At 28.7% G+C, this 27,418-nt stretch overlaps 1 protein-coding gene across 2 annotated transcripts; it reads right to left on the reverse strand.

Moving 5' to 3' along the window:
- Positions 1–6,892: 6,892 nt before the first annotated feature.
- On the reverse strand, positions 6,893–15,217 carry LOC142332094 (uncharacterized). 2 transcript variants are annotated; one of them, XM_075378307.1, is made up of 2 exons: positions 15,002–15,217; positions 6,893–7,598 (listed from the first exon to the last, which is right to left on the reverse strand). In XM_075378307.1, the coding sequence occupies exons 1-2, from the start codon at positions 15,174–15,176 to the stop codon at positions 6,895–6,897; spliced, it is 879 nt and encodes a 292-aa protein (XP_075234422.1). In that variant the 5' UTR covers positions 15,177–15,217; the 3' UTR covers positions 6,893–6,894. The 2 variants fall into 2 exon arrangements, with proteins under 2 accessions (XP_075234422.1, XP_075234423.1); XM_075378308.1 differs by lacking the exon at positions 15,002–15,217 and adding an exon at positions 13,595–13,825.
- Positions 15,218–27,418: the final 12,201 nt, after the last annotated feature.

Below are 27,418 nucleotides of genomic sequence, written 5' to 3' on the forward strand. Positions count from 1 at the left end.
AATGTTTCTTACATAACTCGAAAAAGTCATCAATCAAATCTCTAATAGGAGCCAATTTATCAATTGACTTTCTATCTTGTCGCGTCGTGATGTCATCAAACCAGAACATCTCAATAAAAATTTGAATCGGCTTAGTGACATGACGCATCTGAAAAATTCTACACCAGTCCCATAGGTCTTCTAGAATTAGATTCTTGCTACGCATTACCCCTGCTATATACAGGATACCAATAACAGCTCTTATCTCAATTGGATTAGTTGTTTTGCAGTCTCGTTCTCTAGTAAACTTTTGTTTGCGTTTATATAAATATTTGTGTAGCCCGTTATGTCTTTGATTGTTTCATCAGGAAAAAAAGGTTCCATGCCTCAACAGGAGACTTGGCTTCTTTTGCACTTTGGGCCACACATCCCATCCTCATCCGCAAAATATTTCTACTGGGCGTTTGAGCCTGCGTACTTTGAATCGAGTGCAAGTCCCAAAGCATTTTCCTACTTTTGCTCATGTAAGCTGCTTTACCGTTTTGCCTAGTTACAATAATTGCAGATTACCGTTCTTTTAACGGAATACATTCTATGTCATCAAAATCATCTTCATATGTAATACGGTTATTGATATTGACAAAGTCGTCTTGCTCACCTGGTAATTCAAGTACTCCTTCATTTACCTCTTCGTTTTCATCACCGGAGTCCAAAGACGTATCTTCTACATGTTCTTCAGGAAATAATTCACGAGTAAAACTCCCAGTGGGCCTAGATAAATTTGCAAAATGTTCCTCTCTTTCTACGCTAGCTAAAAGTCTGGCGAGTCTTTCTTCCTCTTTTTCCATTTTCAAAAACAAAAACTAACAGCATAACTTGAAAATATAAGTGACCTAGAAAAAAAATTCTCGCACACCGAGGTTTGCAAAACACAAACAAAAGCTTGTGTCGGTTTCATCCACGGTTCTAAAACAAACAGACGCTCGCGGAGGTTTCGTCCAGCCTTCTACAACTTCACTTGTGACACTGACCTTGAACGAGGATTTGGGTGGAGGGGCCTGTCAGCTGTTCCTGGAGAGAGAGTCGACAATGTTACTAACAGACAGTGCTGCCAACCCCAAATAACACATTTACCCAAACAAAACCAATTTTACCTGATGGAAACCTCCGCTTAGCGTCCGATGGAGGATTAAACTGTCCCTATGCATTTTTTCTCTTAAATATATCACCTCTTGGAACTTCTTCAAAAAGTCAAAATATGTTATTAAAATATACAAATCTGAATTTGTCGTATCACTGTCTGATACAATAATCGCTTCAACCAATAATTAATATCAAAATTCTAATTTATCTATCAATGTATTACATTTGAAAATGTAAATTAAGAAAAATCTGTTTAAAAAAGATTTCATTTAATTTAGCACACAAGAAATGTTATACGGAGTTTCCATATCCCGTTTAATAAATTGCTAACCTTAAACTACTTTCTATCTCTTAAGTCAAGTATTGAATAAATAAAAGTATTTTTTTACAAAACCATTATTAACTCTGTTTATAATTTTTTTTAATCCCCGATTTCTTAGCATCCTTGTTAATATGCACTCATAGTATTAGCTCTAACTTTTCATTTTTTTTTCTATCTGTACTTTGCTATCTATTCAACTAGTGAACAATAACCAATTACCCGTGACGTGAGGATATGTATAATATCAATGAGTGTAGTCTTGTACAGACTCAGGCTGACCATGCCTGAGTCTGTGTCCAATGATACACCAGTATCATTGACTGTCTAGAATTCAAATTATGTAAAAGCAATCAACTTTTACTAGGATTCAGATATCAGAACCTTTGACAGTTAAACAACTGATTTGCAATGACAAGTTAACCACTAGACCAGCCCTGTGGGAGAATGTAATTAGCATTTTTACATATTTGCTTTATTATTATTTTGTGTTTATAATTTTTAAACATTAATAAGGATTTTTTTCTATAAGGTTTAATCACAATTTTCCTTCATCTGACCAAGTAAATATACCGGTACAATTTTATTACATTATTTATTCATACTTACAAAATAAAAACAAATGAAGAAAAAATATGACTATCATTCAGTGGTTAGTTGTCCTCAGCAGCTATTCAAAGAACTGTTGCTTCCCCTTCGAGAACCACTTCTTACTCCAGCCTTTCTACAAATACCTACACGTTACAGTAGCACCTGGAAGCACATACAAACCTGATAACCAATGAAAAGATTTCATTTCTAAGAAAATCATAATCATAAAACTGGTGATGAGGATTAGGTTTCGAGTTTGAATCCTGTTATACCTTGGCATTTCTTCATCTGAATAGAAAGGATTATTGTTCCCCATTTCAAAATTGTAATTTTTTATTTGCAGTTTATTAATTGTTAAAACTTTGTATCGTCTGTCTTTAATTTCAAGAATCTTCTCACTTTAAAATAATTTAGAAAATATATTAACTTTTAACCAAAATAAAAAACTGATACCACTTTTCATCATGAGGGTCTTCAGCTTAATTATATAAATATATATATATATATATATATACATACACAAGTTTAAATGTATATTATGTTTTTTAGTGTGACTGTAAGCCAGGTGTTTTAAAAGCATGCGGGTTAGTAATGTGATATAGTACTGTTATTCTAATTGGGGGGGGGGGGGATAAAACATGTAAGCAGTTAACTTGCAAGTCGGTTACTAGTCAAATCATTCATTTATAATATATTGTTCTATAAACTATTTTTTTATTTTTTCAAAATTTGTTTTATATTTAGTTAAATCTAACTGGATTTTTGGTTTATTCTACTGCATTTTATAAAAATATATAAGGTAAATATGAAAAATATTAATTATAAATTAATCTTTTTCCTTAATTTGCATAAATGATAAGTTTATTAATGTTTCCATTCTCAGTTTTCACTTTTGTGTAAGCACTGTTCTAATTTCTTAGTCACTTATAATGAAATTAAATAACAATGTAAAATTGTGAAAACTAAAAAAAAATTCAGTATTAACATTTTACTATAATTCATCTCCTTCCTATACCTTAAATGATAATTCATCTTAATCCAAGAAACATCATGACAGCTATAATTTTAATAAATGATAAAGGCATTGTATTGGTCAAGATAGTATTTTAATAACCAATGATAAATACATGGCTTTTGTATAATGCATTTTATGAAAATAGTTTGCAATGATTATAAAACAATGGACATATTTAATAAAATTATATATAACTTATATATACTAGTTGTTTTAAGTAAATTTTAATTAAGTAATTTGTTGATTTTTAAAATAAAGGTATTGCAACTTGTCTTGATAAAGTGGTATTTCAAATTTAATAGGCTCCTGCTAACATTTATTATTTTGTAGCAAAAGAGATAGATGTTCATGAGTGTTATGAATAATTGTACTTCAAACTATTTTACAAATTGGTTGTGGGTGAAGGGAGAAGAGGTATACTATGCAAAGGATGTTTAATGAAAATACTAATATAAAAAAATAATCCAAAAAATAGTTTTTTTTAATATGTAATGCCTGACCGCTTTGTCAAATACATAAGATTTGATGATTCTTTTTACACCCGCAAGTTCCTTTGGTGATTCCACTTGTAAGTTTTTTCCATATAATGTAATTAGAAGATTAATAAAATGGATTTAATGTTTCTCTTTCATTATTTTTTTTAATAAAGTACATATATATTATCATACAGATAAAAATTCCACAACACTTAAAAAGGATCACTCAAAGTTTTCAATCTGTAATAATTTCAATTACATTGTTTATTTCTTACAATAAATTTTAAGGTAAAAATAGAAAACAATGAAACCTAGAACAGTTGATAACTGGATAATACAAGAAGGAGAAGTAGTTGCAAGACGTAATGCAAGAGAACGTAAGCGTGTAGAAGCAGTAAATAATGCTTTCACAAGATTAAGAAGACTTATTCCTCTTGAAAACAGGTAAATAAAATAATTATTTTAATAAAAAGCAGACATACAAAAGTTAAATTTTAATCAATTCTCTTATAATTATTTATACAATCATACATACTTACTATTCTCTTTGGTTATGTACAACCTTTTCAACAAATATTTCTTAATATTTACATTTAAAAGTTGATAAAAGTATTAACTGTAACGATTATAAAGTAATTGTAAAGAATTATTAAAGATCTTGCCAAAGCATCAGGTATGATATGACAATATTTTACACTGCGATCTGAAACAACTATTCTAAAGCGAAATATGACTCATTCAAAGACACAGATTGTTCTGGAGTTAAAACATTTATTCACAGTTACATTTTTTTCACTTTTCATCATAATCTCCAGCAACTATTAAATTTGTCCCATCACTGAATCAGTTTATTTATGCCTACTACAAAGAAATGTTTGTCTTTATGTCAGAGCCAATTTAACACATTTTCTTTGAAGTTGTCAAGTTACCTGATGTGTTATTGTGAAACAGAATGATGTTTTTGCACTGAGATTGAAAGCATTTTTTAAACATTGCTGGCTTCACTTTGTTAATAAGCATTTCACAGTAGTATGTGCTGTTTATTGTTCATTTATCTTGTAGAAAATCAACAAAAACCAGGTCTTTTGGAACCCAAAGTCTTGTCTCCTTATGATGATTTGTAGACTATCTTGAAGCCATTTTGTGCTTGTTTTATGGTACATGAGCTTGTTGGTGATGTTATGAATTGTACAGACACTTGTAATTTTTCAGTTGTAATCTTGACTTTCATCTGTCAGTCTTGTTGGAGTCTATGTGAGTTTCAAGCGCTAGGACTGAAACTTCATTGGACATCCAGAAAATTGCTTGTCAGTCACTGAAGTTCACCTATCTTTAAATTTTTCTACACATATGTAAAAATTTCTGCAGTTCATATTTTTTAGTCAAACAAGAACATATTTTACCTGGTTTTTCACCTTCAGAAAACAAAAAATTGATCACTGCACTCTGTTTAACTAATTCACAAACTTCAAGAGGATTTGCCATCTTGATTTTTAATGTATAAACAAAACAATTTTATTCAAATAGCTAATCAAAAGTCATTACAGAGTTACTGACTTACTCTTTGGAAAGTAATATAACAATCTTACAAACTTTTTTGTGTTCATAACAATCTGTGTCTTTAATTATTAGATCCTAGTAATTAAAAAGTTAATTAAGTTATATTTATATAATGATTACAATAATGTGAGAAAATAGGTGTAATAAATATGTTAGCTTACATTTGTATTAGATTCAGTAAAATGTCAAATAATACAAGGGCAGTAGTAGATTTTTTTATTCATAGTTCAATAAAAAATAATTGTTAAATGGAATGAGAAAATTAGAGTAATTGTGACTTAAACAAGACACAAGAAAAAAAACAGGTAGCTTGAGATATTTTCATAATTAATGAAAGCAAGATTATTTGTATTCATCTTTTATTTTTCAGTATATTTATAGTCTTTTTCACACATGATGAACAGGTTATTCTGTTAGCATAAAAATTTGCATTCTTTAACAAAATTACTGAACCTTCTACCTTTTAATAATTTATTTTCATCTAATTTAACATTACCTATGCTTTAATTTATAGTTCTGCAGCTCTATGATAAAACTTTGAGTATAATACCAGTTACTGCTCAAATTTTAAAGAATAAAAGTAAAAAAAAATGCAGTCACAGAAAATAATCCATTTTTGAAAACTGCATTTATTTTTTACAACAGGCACAGAAAACTCAAAACCAACATTGATATACTTAGACTCCAATTATTCCCCACAACAACATGTTGTCAAGTGCAGTAAGATCAAATCTTCACTGTGACCATTGCAATAAGCTTAGTAACGCTTATGAACCAAGGCTGATCCAATGGCCTGGTAATAGTTCATTTTGGAAACTGTGCACTTAAAACAGCAAAATGAGCTGGAGAACCGTCTTGAAGAAGGCATTTATCACATTTCTGACTTTTGCAAAAGGAATCGCTTACTCTTCTAAAAAATATAATCTGAACAAGTATCATGATGTCATCTGGCCCATATTATGACATATGATAGATTCCTTTCTAACTCGCACAAAAAATCAAGATTCGTTTTCATTTTGCAAGAAAATAACATTCTTGGTTTGTGAAATGCAATTTATTCCACATCCATTACAAAACATTCTTGTGTGCAAGACTGCATTTGGAAATTTTGCTAATAAACCTCAGCAGGCTGCAAAGTAGATACTCCATGTTTCAATCCAATGTGTTGTTTTACAACGCATATTCTTATTAAAATGTTCAAGAAATACATTCATTATTAGTACAATGTTTGTCCTATGCATACATTGTTAGTGCACCCAAATACATGTCACTGACTTAGTCTTCCAACAATGAGATTTTAATTGAAATAAGAGAGCACATGAGTGTCCTGTGTTAACTTGTGAGAACAGAAATACCAACCATGGTAAAGTAGTTGTTTTTTTGGAATCAAATGCTGTGTGATTTTCAAAACAATAACATTTTAATAGCAGGAATGGATACAGGGACTTATTGGATATACTGTAGGTCTCAAGATTTAGAACCCATAACAAGTAACTACATTCCTTATTTGTGTTGAGTGTAACTACAGTTTGTTACATTCTGGATAATAAGACCAGAATGTATCATCATTAATTATAATCCAATTAAAGAAAAAATAAAATATCAAGAATAATACTGGGAAAATATCAAAGAGTTATTAATATTGAAATAAAACTGGTTTGGACATGTATCAAACTATCAACAGGTGAAAAAAAGTAGCTACTTACCATCTGCCCAGACCATTTTAAAACATTGACATCATATTATTAGTTGCTGGGAAAATGAAGATTACCCTTTTGAAACTAGGTTAAAAGAAAACACATATTTTCCTACTACACATCACTCTTTATTATCACATTTTCACTTGACAACTCTTTATTTATTGTAACTTTATTTTCATATCTTTCATTCATTTCAAAAGAATTGGACTTATAAATAAAATTACAACATAATTCTTGTATTTTTAAACGTATAAACATCTTGCGAGGTGCTGATAATGATTTAACGTAAGGTAAGAGACTCATCATAAAATGAAAATCATCATCAGAAATATCATTGTGATTTGGAAGAATTTTGTTCCAGTTACTATTTGTTGTTTGTTCGTAATCATAATTACATCGTTTACGCTTATTAGTATTATTAAAATTCACGGAATCATTTTCTAATAACCAAGTTACTGGTTCTTGAGCTGAACTATCCTCAAATAATGAATGAGTTAAAAAATTTGTATTTCTGATTACATCTTCTGCACCATTATTTTCCTCATCATTACTGTTACTTACTATTCCATCACAATTATTAACTACATATTCATCATAACTATCATTTGGTGTATTTAAAGACAATTTATAAGGAAAGGGACCATATGTACGATTTATTTTTTTCATCATTTGTTCTTCTAAGAAAAGCAGATCATTAAAAAATGTCCATTGTGACTGATATGGTTGAGGTGGATTTCCAGTGCCACGTACTGTTTTCTTCAATTCTGTACGAAAGTTATCACGCAGATGTTTCCATTTATTTTTTACTGTATCCACTGAAAAAAAGTAATATATACAAATTTAATCACTTCTTTCATGATCATATTCAAATTTTAACTAAAAATTTAGAAATATAATTATCAAAATCTGTCCTTGATAAACCTATGAATTTCATTTAGAATTAAGTATTCTCAATGATCTGCTGAAGTACCAGACTTAGGTTTAACAGGGTTCCTCCAAAATTTTGAAAGTGATTTTTACTGACAATTTTCAGATTTTTCCCTGATTAAAATAACCATAGTATAGATAACAATCTAATATCTTATGATATTTTTCCAAACAATGTTCAAAGTAGCTCATAATTGAGTCATTTACTTCAGAAACTTGTTATGTGCTATGATATTCATGTGGAATATAGGAGGTTTCTGAAATAAATGATTCAATTAAGATTTTTCAACTTGGACATTCAAAAACTGGTGATATTTCCCAAAATCATCAACACAAAATTCATTTCAATGTAATACAGAAATATATGTCATAGTAGAAGTATTTTAATCTTATTCCCAAAAATAATTGGGGATGGAGAATACAAGTCTTAAAATATTTCTCAGTTAAAATACATGTTTTATTATCTACCAGATTCAAAAGTACTCAAATCGACTCGAAAATACCATAAAGTTTTGTGTACTTGCAAACCCATAATATATGTATATATTACCAGCAATAATATTTATTTTGCAAATTGTTAGATATGTATTTGAAATTTGCAACCCTGCATAAAGAATCCATTGAATCTAATCGACTTCATTTCAATGGGATCTGGTTAGACCTAATTTAAATAAGATTTGGTTGGATTTAATTGGTAGCCCATTAAAGAAACCAGTTAAAACCAGCCCAATGTTACTGAAAAATCAATGAAATAGGATTTGGATAGAACATTGAAATCTCAATTCAATGAGATTTCAATAAGATTTGATTGGATTCAATGGATTTTTTTAACGAGGTAATGAAACTCTTAATTTGTAGCATTCATTTCAGTAATATGTGAATAATACTGTTATAAATTGAAAAACTAGTTTTTAATATTCAAAAATCGCTGAGGAATCCAAACTTATACACAACGCTCAATCTCAAATATATACTTAATTATTGTACATTTCAAACTTCAATCAGATGTATAATATATTTACAAAAAAGTTTTCTACATAATTTTGTTTGTTTTCTGATGATTAATGCCTCTTCAATGAAGAAAATACATAAGTCAGTATCTTTTGGTAATTTTTCTTCTCAAATAAAATTTTTCATTACAATTTCAATAATTCCCCTAAATTATGGTGATGGCTTTTTCAAAAGCTTCTCGACTAAAACAAAATTCCCTGGCTTTCAAGGCTTGATGGAACCCTGTTTAGAACATCTTTAATGAAGAATACGTATTGGTAAAATGCGGGTAAAGAAAAACAGAGAAATAGTTCTTAAAATCTGCATTTCTATAATGGGATTGCAATTTCAATTATAGGTTGTTTAATAAATGATTTGAATACTGCCAACTACTTCATTATATTTGAGTATCATCCTTCTTGAGCTGAAATTTGTAGAATTTATGTTTATGTCTGAATAAGCTTTGTTATTGCTTTGCTGCAAAAAAAAAGTACTAGTAGCAGATAGAAACACCTAAGAACTTTCAGACTGTAAGTAATAAAACCAGGATTTATTAAACTCTCTGAATTCCTGAGAACAGAACATTCAGGAAATGCTGAGGGATGTTAGCAAAATTAAAGAGAAAAGGAACAAGGGAAAATAGTGGAGTGCAAAGGGGAAGCTCATCAACCAGGTTCCACTGCTGGTGGAAGTCAACTAAAATTATTTACACTATAGCAGGGTTGAACAATGAGGATAATACTGATTTTTTGTTTTAATTTTGTATGCAACATGATATCTTCTTCCTTTCCAAGACAAATACTGATAATATTAATTTAATCGAGATGTTTTTTAATGGATATACAACTGCTGGCAAGCAACAATAAGGTCATCAAAATTTAATAAACCAGGAGCGGGAACCTCTGACCTAGAGGTTAGATTTAAATCAGCAATGAATAATTATGTTTTTATAAAAAAAATCAAGTTTCAACTGAGAAAGTCAACATTCCTTGTTGACTTCTGTCATTAAATGTTTGGATGTACACATAAATATGTCATCATTTCATCTCATCAAACATTTTAAAGTGAGATAAGTAAAAGGTAATCTCATACTTACATGAACCATCATCTATTACATATAAATTGCATTACTAAAATTTCATTCGTACAAAGCAGATTATTACAAAGTCGACTATGAACAGTCAAAACTTGGAACTTAAGGAATAATACTTAAAATATTATTAATATACAAGAATGTAGTAGTTACATCACTCCAATCCATATACATCATACTTGTTTATTGTTATGTCAAACAAATATACAGTCCAAAATCTAATAAGGAATCTGAGATAAATAATCCTTAACAATCAGCTATAAGTCAAACTGCACATCCTTTTCACTTCTTTGTACAAAATGAAATAAGTATTGTGATCACGAAAAATTTGGTTTCCAGATTTCAACATTAATATCTATTCTGACTAGTTTCGGCGTGTCATCTCTATGCACATAAGTATGTATTTTGTATATACGCATGTATTTCCCATAACTCAAAAATGATTAGCTGTAGTATGTTGAAATTTTGAATTTAGGACTGTAACATCTAATTGTGCACCTCCCCTTTTGATAGCAATCGAGTGAACCAAAAGTGCCCAAATTCCAAAAATATTTGGATTTTGGACTTTTTCTTAACTGCAATAATAAGTCCTCATTGAGAGCTTTTCAATGGTATATCATAAGTAGAATTTATTTTCATTGGTTCCAGTGATAGAGCCAAATAAAATCTTAATAAATGAAATATTTGGATCCTCTCCTTTTTTTAACTTTTTTTTTTTTTTTAATTTAAATTTATTAATAATTATGTTAAAGAACAATTTAGATCAGGAATAATAGTAAAGGTGAAAAGATAAAGATGCTACGATTTGCTGATGATACAGTAATTCTAGCTGAGAGTATTTAGAAGAAACAATGAAAAACATAGATGAAGTCCTACACAAGATCTACCGCATGAAAATAAACAAGAACAAAACAAAAGTAATGAAATGTAATAGAAATAATGTAGATGAACCACTGAATATGAAAATAGGAAGAGAAAAGATTACAGAGGTAAAAGAATTTGTTATTTAGGAAGTAGAATTTATAAAGATGGACGAAGCAGGAGCGATATAAAATGCCGAATAGCACAGGTGAAACAAACCTTCAATCAGAAACATAATTTGTTTACATCAAAAATTAATTTAAACGTCAGGAAAACATTTTTGAGAGCATATGTTTGGAGTGTAGCTTTATATGGAAGTGAAACTTGGAAGATTGGAGTACTTCAGAAGAAAAGATTAGAAGCTTTTGAAATGTGGTCCTGTAGGAGAATGTTTAAAATCAGATGGGTGGATAAAGTGACAAATGAAGAGATGTTGCAGCAAATTGATGAACAATGAAGCATTTGGAAAAATATAGTTAAAAGAAGAGACAAGAATTATAGGCCACATATTACGGCATCCTGGAATAGTCACTTTAATATTGGAGGGACAGGTAGAAGGAAAAAATTGAGCAGGCAGGCGGCAACGTTTGGAATATGTAAAAGCAAATTGTTAGGGATGTAGATTGTAGGGGGTATACACAGAAATGTAATGACTGGCACTAGATAGGGAATCTTGGAGAGCTGCATCAAACCGGTCAAATAACTCAAGGCAAAAAAAAAAATAAATAAACCTCTCATAAAAAATAATTACTATGAATAATATTTCAATAACAAAAAAAAAATAATATAAGTTTTTAATGAAATCAAATTTTATGCTATTTTAATTTAAAAAAAATAAATTTTAAATGTAATTTAATAGGCCTACAAGGAAGTCATAATGTTGTCTACATCAGATTTTTAATTCTATTATACAATCTTAATTTTTACACACTTCCTCTTCCTTTAACTTCAACGAAATCTTAATTTTTTTCTAGTTATATTGCTTCTATTAATTATAGTTATTTCAAACTAAAGTCAATGAATGATGAACACTGAAAACATTCAATATAAGGGCATAAAAAAGTTCATAATGAACTATGTTGTTGACGACTACAAGAAGTGTTATTAGTTATTAATACAAGTGTTATTAATTTAAATTTTCACCTATCTAATATATCAAAATATGACATAAAACAATAATTTAACCCTTTTCAATTAAGAATCACTCATTCACAATCAAGATAATAAAAATTTGGCTAGTGTCCATTAAAAAGTGAAACATCTGTAATCTGAAAGAAAACTTCTCTTGCTTTCTGAGATATACTAAAATATACTAAAGGGATTTCCTTACCACTTTAATATGGGGCACCATCAACAAAATTACTACTGTTAATTTCATTGAAGAAAAACAATAAGAGCTGCAAAAATTAACTGAAGTCAAATAATTTTTATAAATGTTCATAAAAATAAAATAAAATTTTTATTTCATAAAAATATTTGTAAAACAAAATCATAAATAAAAATAAAAACAGAATATAATTTAACATAATTTGAGTTGCAGGTAATAATAATTTGGCCCCACTAAATTATCCTTACCTAACTATTGTACATTTTAAAACCATATGAATCTACACTTTTTTACGGTTAGTTATATTAATAGTTCAGTTTTTTCAATGTAACTGCTTTTCACCATAACTTTACTTATCTGTGAGTCAATGTGTGATAGCCTTATGTTATAAAAGAAATCAAACCCTGCAATCATTAGAAAATATAAACCGATTAATCTGTTATTTAAAGAACAATGAAATGAAATTTAATTTTGTTAAAGATGTATTACTTAAAAGAATATTCAACAGATTCATAAATGGAACACGATCAATTTTCAAGAATACTTTAGGGGTTTATGGGCAACCATATTATATTCTGTATAAAAAAAATCTTTTGATCTGATATTAAGAGTTGGAAAAGAAATTCACAAACTAATTATTTTACCACCAGGACATAACTTTTCCATTTACCTACAGTATTAATTTGTACATCATATAAATCCTGAAATAGTCTACATAATGTACAATAGTGTTATTTTAATATTTATTTAATATTTAGTGTTATTTATTTATTTACTGAAAAAATGAATACTGACAATCTTTATTTAGAACTAATCATAATTAAAATATGTGCCATAATTACAGAAAAATAGGAAAGTAAAAAACAAGTAGTATATTTTAGTACCTTTTTGCTACCTCAACATATTTTCAAATTAAAGGAGATATATGAAATAAATGCTTTTAGATAAATTTTTAGTGAAATAATTATTGTTAAATTTTTTCATACCAACAGAAACACAATTTTGTCATAGTTAAAAAAACTACATGTTTAAAACATAGATAGGAATAACATTCCTAACCAGTCTGTAAATTGTGCATATTAAAATTTTTTTTAGAGATAAAATTTTAACAGTTCAGTAGCAAATCCCATTAATATTCAAAATATCCTATCAGAGGAGCGTTTGAAGATAATTAGCAACACAAGCATTGTGAAGTGTTGCAAATAAATGGTATGTAGACAATCAATATCTATGGAAAAATTATATTAACTACATTCTTAAAAGAAGTAAAAATTGAATACTATTGCTTTTATTTAGTTTGAAGGTTAATAAATCCAGTAAAACCAGAATTTTTGGTGTATTTGAATAGACGAAATATTTTCTAACATTTGGGTTTTTTAATTTTCGAAAAATTACCAAACCATTCAAATTTTTTGATCTCTGGTAGCCTAATCGATTTTGGGCAATAAAGTTGCTCCCATTAGAATACTTTAAATAAAGTAAGGATTACTATGTAATGCAATTAACACACTGCAAATCACTTTGCACAATGTTTTTTTTTCTAATTTAGTACAGGTTATCTTATATACACCATATATTTACTTTTAAAAAATCCAACAATGTATTACACATACCGTGCATTAAAGGCGTTATCAGCTTCCACTGAAAGAAATAAACTCTCTTCTGAATCCAAATTCAACTATTTTGAATAAAATGAAATTAAATATAAATAACATTGTTTAATTTTATCCTCAGGAACTTTCTAATTAAATAATTTTAAAACGAACTTCGGTAAAAGTACAGTTCTAACCAGTAGAGGTTAAGCACTGGAACTCGATAAATGTTTCATTTTTGCAAACTACAGATAGCGCATTTCGCAGTAACAAAATAATATAAGCACATTAAAACCCGCCAACACTAAAGTGTATATATTTGTCACTGTACGTAAATTAATTTTATTTTAATAATTAGTTTATGTCTATAAAAATATTAAAATTCTACCTATTCGACTTAGTCGAATGTGTTAAAAGTAAATTTTAGTTCACCCTTAAACATTTAATTGCTTTTTTATCATTCATTTTACCAAGTTATAGTTTATATTACTAACTGCAATAGATCTGAAACTGATTATCAGAAAGGAATTTTCTTTTATCAATTCACCTTTTATTTAATATTATAAAACATTTAAATCCAAGTTTAGCGCTTGTTAAAAAAACATATTTAATGAAAACAATTTATTCAATACTCACATTACATAAGGAAAAAATTATAATATTAAAAATTAATTAGAACTGTTACTTTTAAACAGTTACAGTTTTTACTTCAGATAAAAATTAATAAAATGGTTTTTTAATACAAAAAAGTAATAAATCACGAGATAGGAACGTACATGTAAAAGCTTATGAACAACTAACAATTTTAAAAAAGATAACGGCAAAATCGTTGATACAAAGGCAAAAAAATAATAAATAAAAATTAAAATATTCAATATTCGAATTATTGTTGTTATATAGCGCTGTATCAATGTACCATCAATTTAAATTAAATTCAAGCTCATTTTAAATATTAATAAGGAATTTAAATTTACAATATAATGCGTCAAAAGAACTTTAAAAAACTATTTTCGTCATAATTGTTCTTCAGGGAAAACGCAAAATACTGTTTATTAACATAAAAAAACAATCGTTAAAGTAATATAATTAAATTACAGCACCGCTGCACGCAACTTATTATATTGCAAAAAGTTTTATAAAAAAGAACATATCTAAACAATTAGTTATTGTAAATTAATCAATACGGATAAAGTGTAATGAGCAATGTGAATAAAAATAATATGTTTTTAAATGTACTGCTTGTTTGTAAATAAGGAATGTTGCGGGGAAAAGGTAAATAGCGGTGGTTAAACAGAAGGGGGACTGTGAAATGAGATGGGTAGAGGGGGTAGCAAAGAGGAAGTAAGCAAGCGAAGCGAGGAGCAGTATGTATTGATCCTGCTTCTGCTATGTAAACGTAACTAACTAATGCTACTACAGTTTACTGACATGGTACTCCAAGTTTTTGGCTGATTTCTGTCCATAATTTATGCACAATATCCCTATTATGATGCGCTGGACTTTTCAAATCCCATATCGGTCTTCTTACATAAACTTCTCTAATTAAAACGTCCGGATTTCCTTTTAAATTTGTAACAGCTGTACCCGACAAATTCAAAGACATTTTACTCTGTTCACCCACACGCCTCGCACTACGCTTGCCACCGCACCGCTACGCTCCGCCTCGCACGCTACAGTTTAGCCAATTCACACGCGGCGAAAACTTCCCTCTTTACATTTTTAACTAGGGTAATTTTTACGATATTGTATAGAAAATAAATAAGTTCTTCATCACAAAATCGTTCATTATTTACTTCAACGACGTATACAGATTTAATTACTAATTTATGAATATCAGGCTAATAATTTTACGGTGATAAAATACCAGCAGCAGCAGCTAGAAGAATTGATCCAAGGACTTAATTTTTACTCATAGCTTAGAACTTAATTCTAAATAGCTATAAAACACTAAATATGGATATTGACTTTGTTTATTTTTTACATATTTCTAATTTTTTTTTTTTTTACTGTAATGCTAATTTTTTCTCATCGATTATTTTAATAAATATCTCTTTTATTTTATGTTGTCTGGAAATCTTGAAATTATGAACAAGTTTGTATCAATCTGTAAAAACTTTACCCTTAAAAAAGTAAAAAATAAAAAACAGTAAAATAATACATCAATAAATTATATTACAATGATAACCAGCAAATAGCAATATTTATAGTGAACAATATAATTTAAAGCTCTTATTTAATATTCATCGACCATGGGACCTAAATCAAAACATGCCAATCTGTGTCAGTGGTAGCATCTCAGCTATTCATCTGGAGGTCCTGTGTTTGAATCTCGGTCAGGAATGGTCATTTTGGAATGGAATGCAAAGTTGGCAGGAGTTTATTACTCCCTACTTTATCGCAGAACCTGGACAGAGTCCCTTGCTGCTGGATCATTCTAATCGGGCTTGGTTTTTAAAAGAATTATTTTAAATCTCGGTTCTAATTTTCTCAAGTTTTGTTTATTATTATTTAGTATTTTATGGTCATTTTATGTGCTACAAATTTACATCAAGCAAATGATGAAAAGTTGATGCCCATAAAACTTTTGAAAAAAATCAAAGCAATTTGCAAATAAAATAAAAGATTCTATTGCTGGTAAATCATTAAAGACAACTTTAACTGATATTTTGTTCTATAAAGAAAAAAATCCACTTCCTCATTAAGTTAGGTAATATGTACTCAATTATATGTATTTTATTTTGTAGTGGTAGTAATAATATTACTACATGATACTATAATAATATGATTACTTGATACCACATTTGATAGAATTTCTACAAGTTAACTAAACAAGTTTTGTTATTCTTCTTATACTTTTCTGAAGTCCACAGGATTTGATTTAAAACAAAGGGGTTTTTTTCTGTTAACAGAAAACATTTCTGAAATAATGAAAAGAATGAATAAATTACTTGAAACATACAACTAACAGTGAAAGTCAACAGCACATATTTTATTCCTGCTCTGCTTAAATTCGTTTTTGAAACCACTCTTCAGTCATAACTACTTTGATAACATTGTATATGATGTGATGGAACTAGGCATATGTGAACAAGTTGTAATTAATTCCTTCCTGCTTGAAATAATGTAGTAACAATAAAACAAAAATGATCTTATGATAAAATAATACGCAATACTAATATTGTAAAATTTATGCATGTCAGAATACATTGTAAGTTAATAATATTGAAAATATAATTCTTTTATCTTAAGTTAATTAATCTAGTAATAATAAAGTATTAAAAAAAATTAATAAGATGAAAATATCTAAAAAAAAACTTAATAGTCATAAAATAAAAAATAAAAAAACAAATAGAAATAGTGAATGAATGTTTCAAAAACTAAAAAAAAAAATAAATAGTAACTTGATTGTATAGTGAAATTTTGACACTTCATTCTAATCAAAAAATTCACTTACACTTTTCCTGATAGAAAATGCTACCTATTAATGGAAAAGATCCCCTTTAAAACAATTAGAATATTTTATTTTCCTGATGTATACATTGCAGTCAGTTCAACTTGTGAACAATAAGAAACCTGCCCACATCCTAATGAGATGAGGATGATATTTATGAGGGTAAGTCAATTATTATCCGCAAGTTATAAATTTTATTGTAATACAAATAGGAAACTTACATGCATATCATTTTTCAACATTGTCCCCTTGCATTTCAACACACTTGGTCCATCGTTGCACAAGCTTCCTGATGCTCTCATAAAAAAAGGTTTTCGGTTGAGCTGCGAGCCAGGAATGCACCGCTTCTTTCACTGTTTCATCCGAGGTAAATTGACGGCCCCTTAATGCCTCTTTGAGTGGACCAAACAAGTGGTAGTCAGAAGGGGCAAGATCAGGACTATACGGAGGATGAGCCAGTACTTCAAAGTTGAGTTTCTGGAGCGTTTCAGCAGTGTGGGCAGCAGTATGTGTACAGGCATTGTCATCCAACAACACAACACCTTTCAACAGCAGTTCTCGGCGTTTGCTTTGAATTGCAGGCTTCAGCTTGGCAGTAAGCATCTCACTGTAATGTGCACTGTTTATTGTTATGCCCCTTTCCTCATAATGTTCCAGTACTGGGCCTTGTGAGTCCCACAAAACCGTAAGCATCAGTTTTCCTGTGGACGGTTGGATCTTGAACTTTTTTTTGCAGGGCGAATTTGGATGTTTCCATTCCATACTCTACCGTTTACTCTCCGGCTCGTAATGATGGATCCATGTTTCGTCACCAGTGACGATTCTGTCTAAGAAGATATCCGGTTCGTAACCGTAGCGATCCAAATATTTTTGGCAGATGTCCAAGCATGTTTGTTTACACAACTGTGTGAATTGTTTTGGAACCCATCTTGCACAGACTTTATGAAACCCAAGTCTGTTGTGGATGATTTCGCAGGCAGAACCGTGACTAATTTGCAGACGATGTGCCACTTTATCAAAAGTTACTCATTCGTCTAAGAAAACCATGTCACATGCATGCTCAATGTTTTTCTCATTTGTGGTGGTAAACGGTAATCCGGCTCCTTCATCATGTGTAACACTTGTGCGACCATTTTTGAATTTTTAATCCATTTTTAGACACTCTGTTGCGGCAACACACTGTTCCTCTACTCTACTGAAAGTCTTCGATGAATTTCAGTCCTTGATACACCTTCCGAACACAAAAAACGGATCACTGAACGTTGCTCTTCTTTGGTGCAAACAGAAAACGGAGCAGCCATGGTTAACGGCAGGGCAGCGATAATGGAACTAATCTAGCAGCATCAAACCTGCACAGACATAACAACAATTAAACCACACATGGGTCATCTACGCAACACGACAGTACTACCAACATAAACAAAAATATAATAAATTGCAGATAATAATTGACTTACCCTCGTAGACATGTAAATGAGGTGTAGTCTTATAGACTCAGGCCGACCATTCCTGAGATGTGTGGTTAATTAAACCCCAAGCACCAAAGTACACCAATATCCATTGTCTAGCATTCAAATCTGTAAAAATGGACTAACTTTTATGGATTTTAGAATTTACTAGTTGCTTAATTTTTGTTAATTTTTGACTTCAAAATTAACCACTAGTTCAATATAATCTGTTGGTGGGCAACAAACAGAATGAAATCAAGAATATGAAATAAGGATAATTAACATGATGAACAGCTTTAATAAACTGATTCCCTCAAATCATCAAAATTAAACAGTACTACAGTGATTTACTTCAAATTGTCACCGTGTTCTGTCAATATCTACCTGTAACGCACATTACGTGTTTTTAATGTAGAACAATCTCTACCTAATTTGAATGTTGCCATATTTTATTATTATGATGAACAAAAAGCTTCTTCTTCTTGTCTATGATTTCAAGATTAATTGTTTTTCATCTGTAATTCAAAGAAGGGTATAGAAAGTGATGATATACCACAGAAATGGGTAGTTAATATGTTGTATACTATGTGTTAACGTTTACTTAAGGCTGTTATGCATGCAAATCATTAGTGGTTAAAGAAGCCCAACACAGTCAGTTTTGTTTATTTGTTTAGCCTTTTTATAACCTACCTTCTCCAGCTTTCTCCAGTTTTTTTTCGTATTCTATTTTAAAAACATTCAATAACAGGCTGTTCAATGAACGTAAATTAATTATTAAGACAAAATAAACTACCTTAAAAAAACAATTATGTTATTTGGGAATAAAGTAATATATATAAATATGATTTAATTTTGTTTCAGAGGTAAACGTATAAGTAAAGTAAAAACATTACATAAGGCCATCGAGTATATTGCAAATCTCCAAAGAATTTTGCATATGATGGTAAATAATATAATGCATTCATTTAAATTTATTTTAGTAATTACTTACCGATGACATTATGTATTTATAATAATTCATAAAAATATCTTCTGGTATGAATAATTTTTTTTTAATAATTGGATAAGGAATGTAGTTTATAAGTCTACATTGTATGTTAGTGAGATGGTAAATGTAAACATTTTTTACTGGTTTTATAGTAAATTAAGTAATTAATAATTTAAAAACTTGAATTTTACTATCAAAGTACAATGTATTTATAAAATATACAACAATTTTTAAACTGAATCATGGTTCCCTATTATTTAAAATAAAATATTATAAAAACTTTACTGTAATCTGATGTAGCTGGTTTTGAAAGATTGTGAAGCATATTTGATTTCTTTCCTAACATTTTTACCGGACCGTAAATAATTAACTTAAAATCATCAAATCCTCTGATTTGATGATTTTATCTTATTTGTAAGGAAGTAAATCACTTTCTTACAAATAATTTTGTAGGTTATTTGATAAAATCTATTTTGACTAATCCAGACACCAGGTTATATAAATCAATAAATAAATAAGTGTTTTATAAACAAATTTATCTCAATTTTATGGAAAACTGTCATTATTAAAAAAAATATTCGGTAGAAAATCTTTTCACATTTGGAAATTATAATTTTCAAAAAAAAAAAAATATGGTCATTATCAGCCTAGCTACTGATTCTAAAAAGACCAAGTGTCAAATTGCATATTTATGAATCAAATCAGATCAAACTTCTGTTTTGGCTGTAATTTACATGTTTTCTGATGATTATGTTATTTTTAAACTCCTGTTTTGTATATTTTGCTGAATACATAAAATATTACTTCATCTGGAAAAACATCATTTTCAACTTTGTCTTGAGTATAGATAGTAACCTGTGCAGAAATTGCTTTTAAGTTCTTCATTGAAGTTCTGTACAGACTAGCTCTTTTATTCTAATACTGACTCCCAGTGCTTTAAATTTTTTACAATGTATATGGTAGTAGATCATGATAGAGATAATCTTTTGGATCAAATTCAAGAGTTATACTGAACTTGAATATCAGATTTCAATTTCATCAAAAATTTCCCACATTCAGCTTTCTCTTACTGATTCATAGCGATAATTTTTAACTAGAAAATCTGTCAGATGGCAGCACACTATAGAGCTATATCATGCAAGTGTCCATGTATCAAATAACATTTTATGAACTTTTAAATTGAAGAAGGCTTTCTGTAACTTAAAATTGATGAATACATGCTTTTTATGTTTGAAAGTTGTACAACAATTTATGGGTCCTCTGTATTTGCAAATTTGAGGGTAATCTCTTGGAAATGGGTGATCAGATTTTTACATAGTAGGTTTTAAGATCTAGCCCTATTAATTTAATGTTTGTTGATTATGCCTTAATTACGCATAATTTAGCTTATTGTAACTTACATACCAGATTTTTTTCAAACATTGATGAGTTTTTTCACAGGTTTTAAAATTATTACCAAATCTTGAATCATTAACTTTTATACTCAAAATTTTATGGAAACATGATATATTAAAATTACAATCTATAAAATTATGGGGCACACTATTGGCCTTACTGTGAATTCAATGTTATAAATTAAATATTTGAATAAAATTATTATGAGTAGGTTTTTTGTTACAATTTTAACTTTAACAATTCTTATTATATTATAGGTATGATAGACTTGTTCAGATAGTAGTTTCATTTCAGGTATAAAAGTTAATAGATTGTTAGTTACAGGTATAATTCACTACTGAAAAGAGTTTGTAACTGTAGCAGATTGCTTTTTCTTTAGATATCACATAACTAAACGATTGAGGCTTTGGCTTTCTAAATAATGGCTCTCAATCAGTGACAAAATGGAGTGTTATTTTATATAATACACATGTTAAATGATAATACACATTTAATAATCATGAAAATATCTGAAACATGTTTATAGTATACATTAATGCAAAATGGATGAAAGATATAGTTTATCATTTGTAGATAAGAAGATGTAACCTAATTTAAATGAATGATTATTAATATTGTTTTAGAAAGACAAATGAATAATAATTTTTACTCTATATTTTTTTAGGAATCTGATGAAGGTGACCATATCATCTACAATGAAACATTATATTTCAAACATTATTGATCAAATAACAATAATAAATTTAATGGATCATAAAATTACTGTTGTTAACCAAAATAATAAAAAGTTATCATAATTAGTTTCCACAGACAAACATAGCAATCACATTTCCTGTTCGTCTAAACATTCAATGTCTATGGGACATACCGTTCTTCTTTGGGATGCTTTCTTCCTACAAGAGGTTGTAATTCCTTTGAATGTTCAAGTATCTCTAGTTTGGACTTCGTTCATCACAAGATATTTTCTTTGAGGATAAAAGGGCATTTTCACTTTCAGCTTATGCTGTCCTTAAATATATTGTACTTAAATAAATTTCGCTTTAAAAATATTATAAAATTATGAATAATAATTAAAAGGGTTGATTTAAAAGCTCTTGTATTTTTTGCAAATACAAGAGCTGTATTTTTGGTTATTATATTTCTTTAATGAGATGCTAGCAGCTTTTTTTCACATCAGAAGTTGCTACCTCAGCCCATTGTCTTTGATATTGATTTAAATATCCACTTGCTTGCTACTAAATAAAATAATATCTTCAGTGATTGCAGAAATAATAGAAAAATTACTTTAATAACTTTGCAGTAAGAAAACTAATATATCATTTGATTAAGAAAATTAACAAGAAATATATTTTTTTAAGTACAAAATTTTTTTTATTACAAAATACTCATCATTATTTAATATAACATCACACCTAGTCCAGTTTTCTAGTCAAAGGATAAAATTAAATTACTATTATTCTTCATATTAACAAAATAAATACTGTCTACTGCGATGCATAAATTATTCATAAATCTGTGTTCTTAATTTATGTATTACTTATTATTTAATAAAATGTGCAAATGTGAATAAATTTATTTGTTTATTTGTAATTCCTTTGAAACATCAATGAAACAAGTCAAACTTATCAAAAGTTCTTACTTCACTGACCACAAATAAATAAAACTTTCTTTTATTAAACAATGATATTTATCGCTATAATTACACTTATAACAAATCCACAAATTTATATACAGTTGTAATATTTACATTTTATTTCATCATTAATTTACACTGCTTTTTCTTGTTCTCAACCAATATATATATATATATATATATATATATATATATATATATATATATATAATGTTGTATTCTGATATATAAACAATATGTAAGCAAAAAATAAAATTTGATTGTTATATATCTTGAAGCTACAACTTCACATAAACAGTAATGGTTCATTACAGTTCAGTTTTAACAAGTACAATAAAAAATTATGAATTTTTGTTAAATTCAAACTCAATCTAAATGATTACTTTTAAATTATACAAGGTTATAGTTGAAACAATAAAACAAACCAGAAGTTTGTTTTTCTGTACAGACAAATCTCACCAACAAAATGTTCAATTGTTTTTCAATGATATAAAAAGTTTTAAATCTATTAAATTTAAAAAACACGACTGCCAAAAAAACTATGAAAAATAGGATGTATGGCCAGTACAGATAAATATCCCATTGCCTATATCGTGGAAATGACATTATTCATTTCAATTGGAGTATTGATTTTGCTGCGTGGTGACTGATTGCAAGATTGGTTCATTTATTTCATCACTGTTCATTTTGAAATCAACTTATTATTAGCATACAAGTGATTATTATGTAGGAGCCATTAAAGCACCTTTTTTATTTTATAAGCATTGACGCAAATAAAGTTCATCACCTTGAAATTGGAAACTTGGCACGGTTTTTAAAATTCATATTTGATTTTCAAATGAGTTCAGTCTAAGCTCATTAGGTGTGCAGGTGACAAGCATTGCTCTTTAAAATAATACATAAAATAGGATAATTAAAGAGTGTGTGGGTGACAATTTTGTGTATAGTGCTTGTATATGGTATAATTTTTTCTAATTTTTTAAATTTATTTCAACATATATATATATATATATATATATATAGTCTATGACACTCCCAGTAATATAATTCCAACACGGGTTCATACATCTAAATTGGTTCAATTGTTGAGCTGCTATTGTGGAACATACACCCTAAATACATTACGCTCCTTTTTGAGTAGTTGTGTAAAAAATTATTATTAGGCAATTTTTTTAACAAATGAAAATTGGTAACATATAATTTAGCAACAATAATATAAAAAGCATATAGTAAGATAAAAGCATTTTGTAAATTTTCTTTTACTTTCAGACATTTTACAACAAATTTCAATTGTAGATTCAACAGTATCTCTAGCAAGACACTAAAGACCAGATTCAAATAAAAAAATTCCAGCAGTGCCTTCCACTCAGAAATTGAAGAAAAACAATAATTTTTACAGTAATTAAACTTTCATTGATGGGGAACATTAGATGTATAATTAAACACCTATAAAGTATTCAAAAATTTTGTTCTAGCAAATTAATTTTTTTTTTCAGAACACTAACTCTTAAGATAGCAACCTATTCCCATTTACTTTTTTCTTTTTCCTGTTTAGCCTCTGGTAATTGTCGTTCAGATAATACTTCAGAGGATGATATGTATGAGTGTAGTCTTGTACAGTCTCAGTTCGACCATTCCTGAGATGTGTGGTTAATTGATATTTTATACATTTTGCAAAATCAAATACTTCTCTTCTCCTTTTTTCCTCCAACTCTACTTACTTACTAATCAAATCTCAAATATTCCTGTTTTGTTTATTTTAAAAATAATATTTTCAGTTTACTAAATTATTTAAAAAAAAGTATATTTAATTTATTAGCATGATTTAGGTTTAACACCACGCCATTAATGAAGTTACATGAATCATCAATCATTTCCATAAAAATATAATAAATCTTTCACATTGTCAGAATGAATAATGGAATATTTTCTGATCAATTCTTTTACATTAAACTTGTTCCATTTATTGAAAATTTCAAATTTACTAAGATCTTATAGCCTTTCATTAAGTTTTTCCCATAATAAAGAATTACATAAAAATACAAAAAGTACATTTGTTCTTTTCATACAATCTTTTTCCTTATGTTCCAATATATCCTGAAAACTTGAATATATGTTGTATTCAAGTATGTTGTACCTGAATATGTTACAATGAAGATATATCGCTGCTCTGCCAGTATCCAGAAGATCGTAATTTACAGCTGGAATGAGACTGGTCGATCAAATATCCATAGCACTTGTCAAGGAAAAATAAATGTATGGTAAGGAAATCGGAGGGAAGAGAAAGTAGGCAATCAATCAATAATATACCAATGGGATAGTTAATTTATCTTTCCTAAGACCACAAACTTTTGATATTTATAAACAAAACTCTAATTTTGATTTTATTAATTGATTCATGTGATTTCAAAAATTGTATTTATGTTTGACAGAGGCATATTTTGGAAATGTATTGTGCACCCATGAATAGTTATAAGAAATTGTCCAATCAGCTTGGACCTAGGTACTGGTGCCCATACTATAAAAATATGAAAAAAGAACTTCACAATTTTATTACTTGTGTAAATAATAGAAAGTATTATCATGTTTACACAATAAAAGCTGAAACAATTAATAATCAATTCAATAAGATGCTGGTTTCTTCAGTTAAATATTCTGGAGTTAAAACAGCTTAAAGAAGCACAAAGGAAGTTAAAGGATTAATTGCTAATAGGAATTTGGAATGTCAAGATTTTGTTACACAGTGAAACATTAGAGAATCTCAAGAGGGAAATAAAGTGGCTATATTAAGACTGAGTGAAGTAAGATGGAAAGGAAAGGGTAAAACAAGGAGTGGAAATTACCATATTTTATTCTGAGAGAAAAAAAGGAAAAACAGAGTGGCAATATTATGAGGAATAAAGAAGCAAAACACAAGTAGAAAATATGTATATAAATTAATGTTGTAAAGGATTGAGATGAACCAAGAGATTAAGTTAAACTACAAGTGTATATGGTGACATCAAATTATGAAGTCATTAGAGAGATGTACGAGAGTATTGAACATGCAATAAAATAGGAAAGGACTATTGTAAGGTTCACTCTCCAAATTATCTTATTACAGATTAAGGTACCTACCTTGTACAAGGTTCCCAAGAATGAAATTTAATTTATGCTCTGCATATTAGTGTACAGTTTTATGATGGAAAAACATTTAAACAGATTGAAATAATTTTGAAAAAGTTTCTTACAATTTTATTCTTTGTCATTTCACCAGTTATTTGCTGTCCTATATTGCTTTGTAATCTGGACCAATCTTTCAGCTTCAACATGTCCTAGGATCTAGGATAGATGTCCTAGATTCTCAATAATGAAACAATCACCTATTCTGATACTTCTCCTCCTTTAATGCTTTTATCCTTTATAATTCCTTCTAAAACTAAACTCAACCTTGAATCCCTAGCATGAGCTCAACATTTACCTTTTTTTTACAATAATCTTTTAAAATTTCTCATTTCAATTTTATTTTCAGACATCTACATGTTGCATTGCATCAAATCACCTATTTTTTAATGTTTTACAGTAACACCCTGATTTCAATATTCTTTGTTTTTCTTGCTCACTTAGGTTGCATACAGTATATCACTTATTACAAATGCTTTAAACAATTTCTTTATAAATTTGTCACAGAGCATCAATTTCCACTTCCGTCACAACAGTGTTATACAGTCTACCCCTGAAGAAGGTGTTAAAGGATTATAATGCCAAACCATGGTATAAGATCATACATGAGACTAAAATAATGAAACCAACTATGAATATGGTTTCAGATTTGTTAAAGGGTCATTTCATTGCAATTATCCCAGATTATGTAAATCACTATTTTTGATTTTGATGAAACTGGGTATTACTAATATCATCCTAAGAATATTTTATTTTGCTTAAAAGTTTTCAATTTTTAGATTTTGAGACTGCTTAGTTGTTAGAGTGTATTCAGGGAAAATGCTGTTACATTACAGAGTAATTTTTTCTCAAGTACTACTGCAGATTTTTTTTTAAATTTAGATTCATAACTAGTAATGTATGCAGATCTCAGAAAAAATGTATTATGGAACTAAAACTCACAGGAAAACACAAACAATTTTTTGCTTAATTGAAATTTTTGTGAAAAGAAAAATTTATGGTCTTAGAAGTTTGATAAATTTAAGTATCTAACCTGAATACTTTGGACAAGAGCTTCACAAAAAAACATGTCTGAGGAACGATAGAGGGAAACATTTTTTCAGTACCTAAGCTCCTTCATGTCCAAAGCACCTAATTTTACATGTTTACTTGAAATGACATGTTTTATTTTGGCTAATTCACGAGACAAGTATTACTTATAAAGAAAGGACAAACATGACAAATGAAAAACACTTGCTATTTTCATTGTAACTTAGGAACCTTGGAAAGCTGCTGTTATGTTTATTTCGATAAAAAACCCATAGTTTTACGAACAATTTTTAAAAAATGAATTTCCCAACAGGTTGCATACTAGAATTATGAATTTTTTCTTAGAGTATATACCGTATTTTTCACAAAAATTTCAACTAAACAAAAAATTGTTTGTTATTTTTTATGAGTGTTTTTGATCATTGATAGATTTTTCAGGAATTTGCATACATTAAAATTTTTAAAAAAATCTGTAGTAGTACTTGAGAAAAAGTTATTTTGCAACAGCATTTTTTCTTAACACTCTGGAATGGCCAAGCTGTCTCAAAATCTGAAAAATTCTGATCCAAAAGTAAAAGGAAAAAGAATTAGAGATTTTCTTATGATATTAATAACAACAAATATACAAAGTTTTATCAAAATCCAAGATAGTGGGTTACAATTTGACTGTTAACTAGGCCTTCATAGACACAGGAAATTTGATGATAAATGCTACTATGTACATGTAGTGTGTTTCTCC

Source organism: Lycorma delicatula, chromosome 11, assembly GCF_047948215.1.
Source record: "Lycorma delicatula isolate Av1 chromosome 11, ASM4794821v1, whole genome shotgun sequence".
Lineage (NCBI taxonomy): Eukaryota > Metazoa > Arthropoda > Insecta > Hemiptera > Fulgoridae > Lycorma > Lycorma delicatula.

Bases quoted from the DNA above. Each gene is read 5' to 3' on its own strand.
- LOC142332094 (XM_075378307.1), bottom strand. From the start codon at position 15,176: ATGTCTTTGAATTTGTCGGGTACAGCTGTTACAAATTTAAAAGGAAAT. The intron at 7,599-15,001 runs GTCAGTAAACTG...ACTTTTTTTCAG, and splicing joins CCAAAAACTTGGAGTACCAT to TGGATACAGTAAAAAATAAA.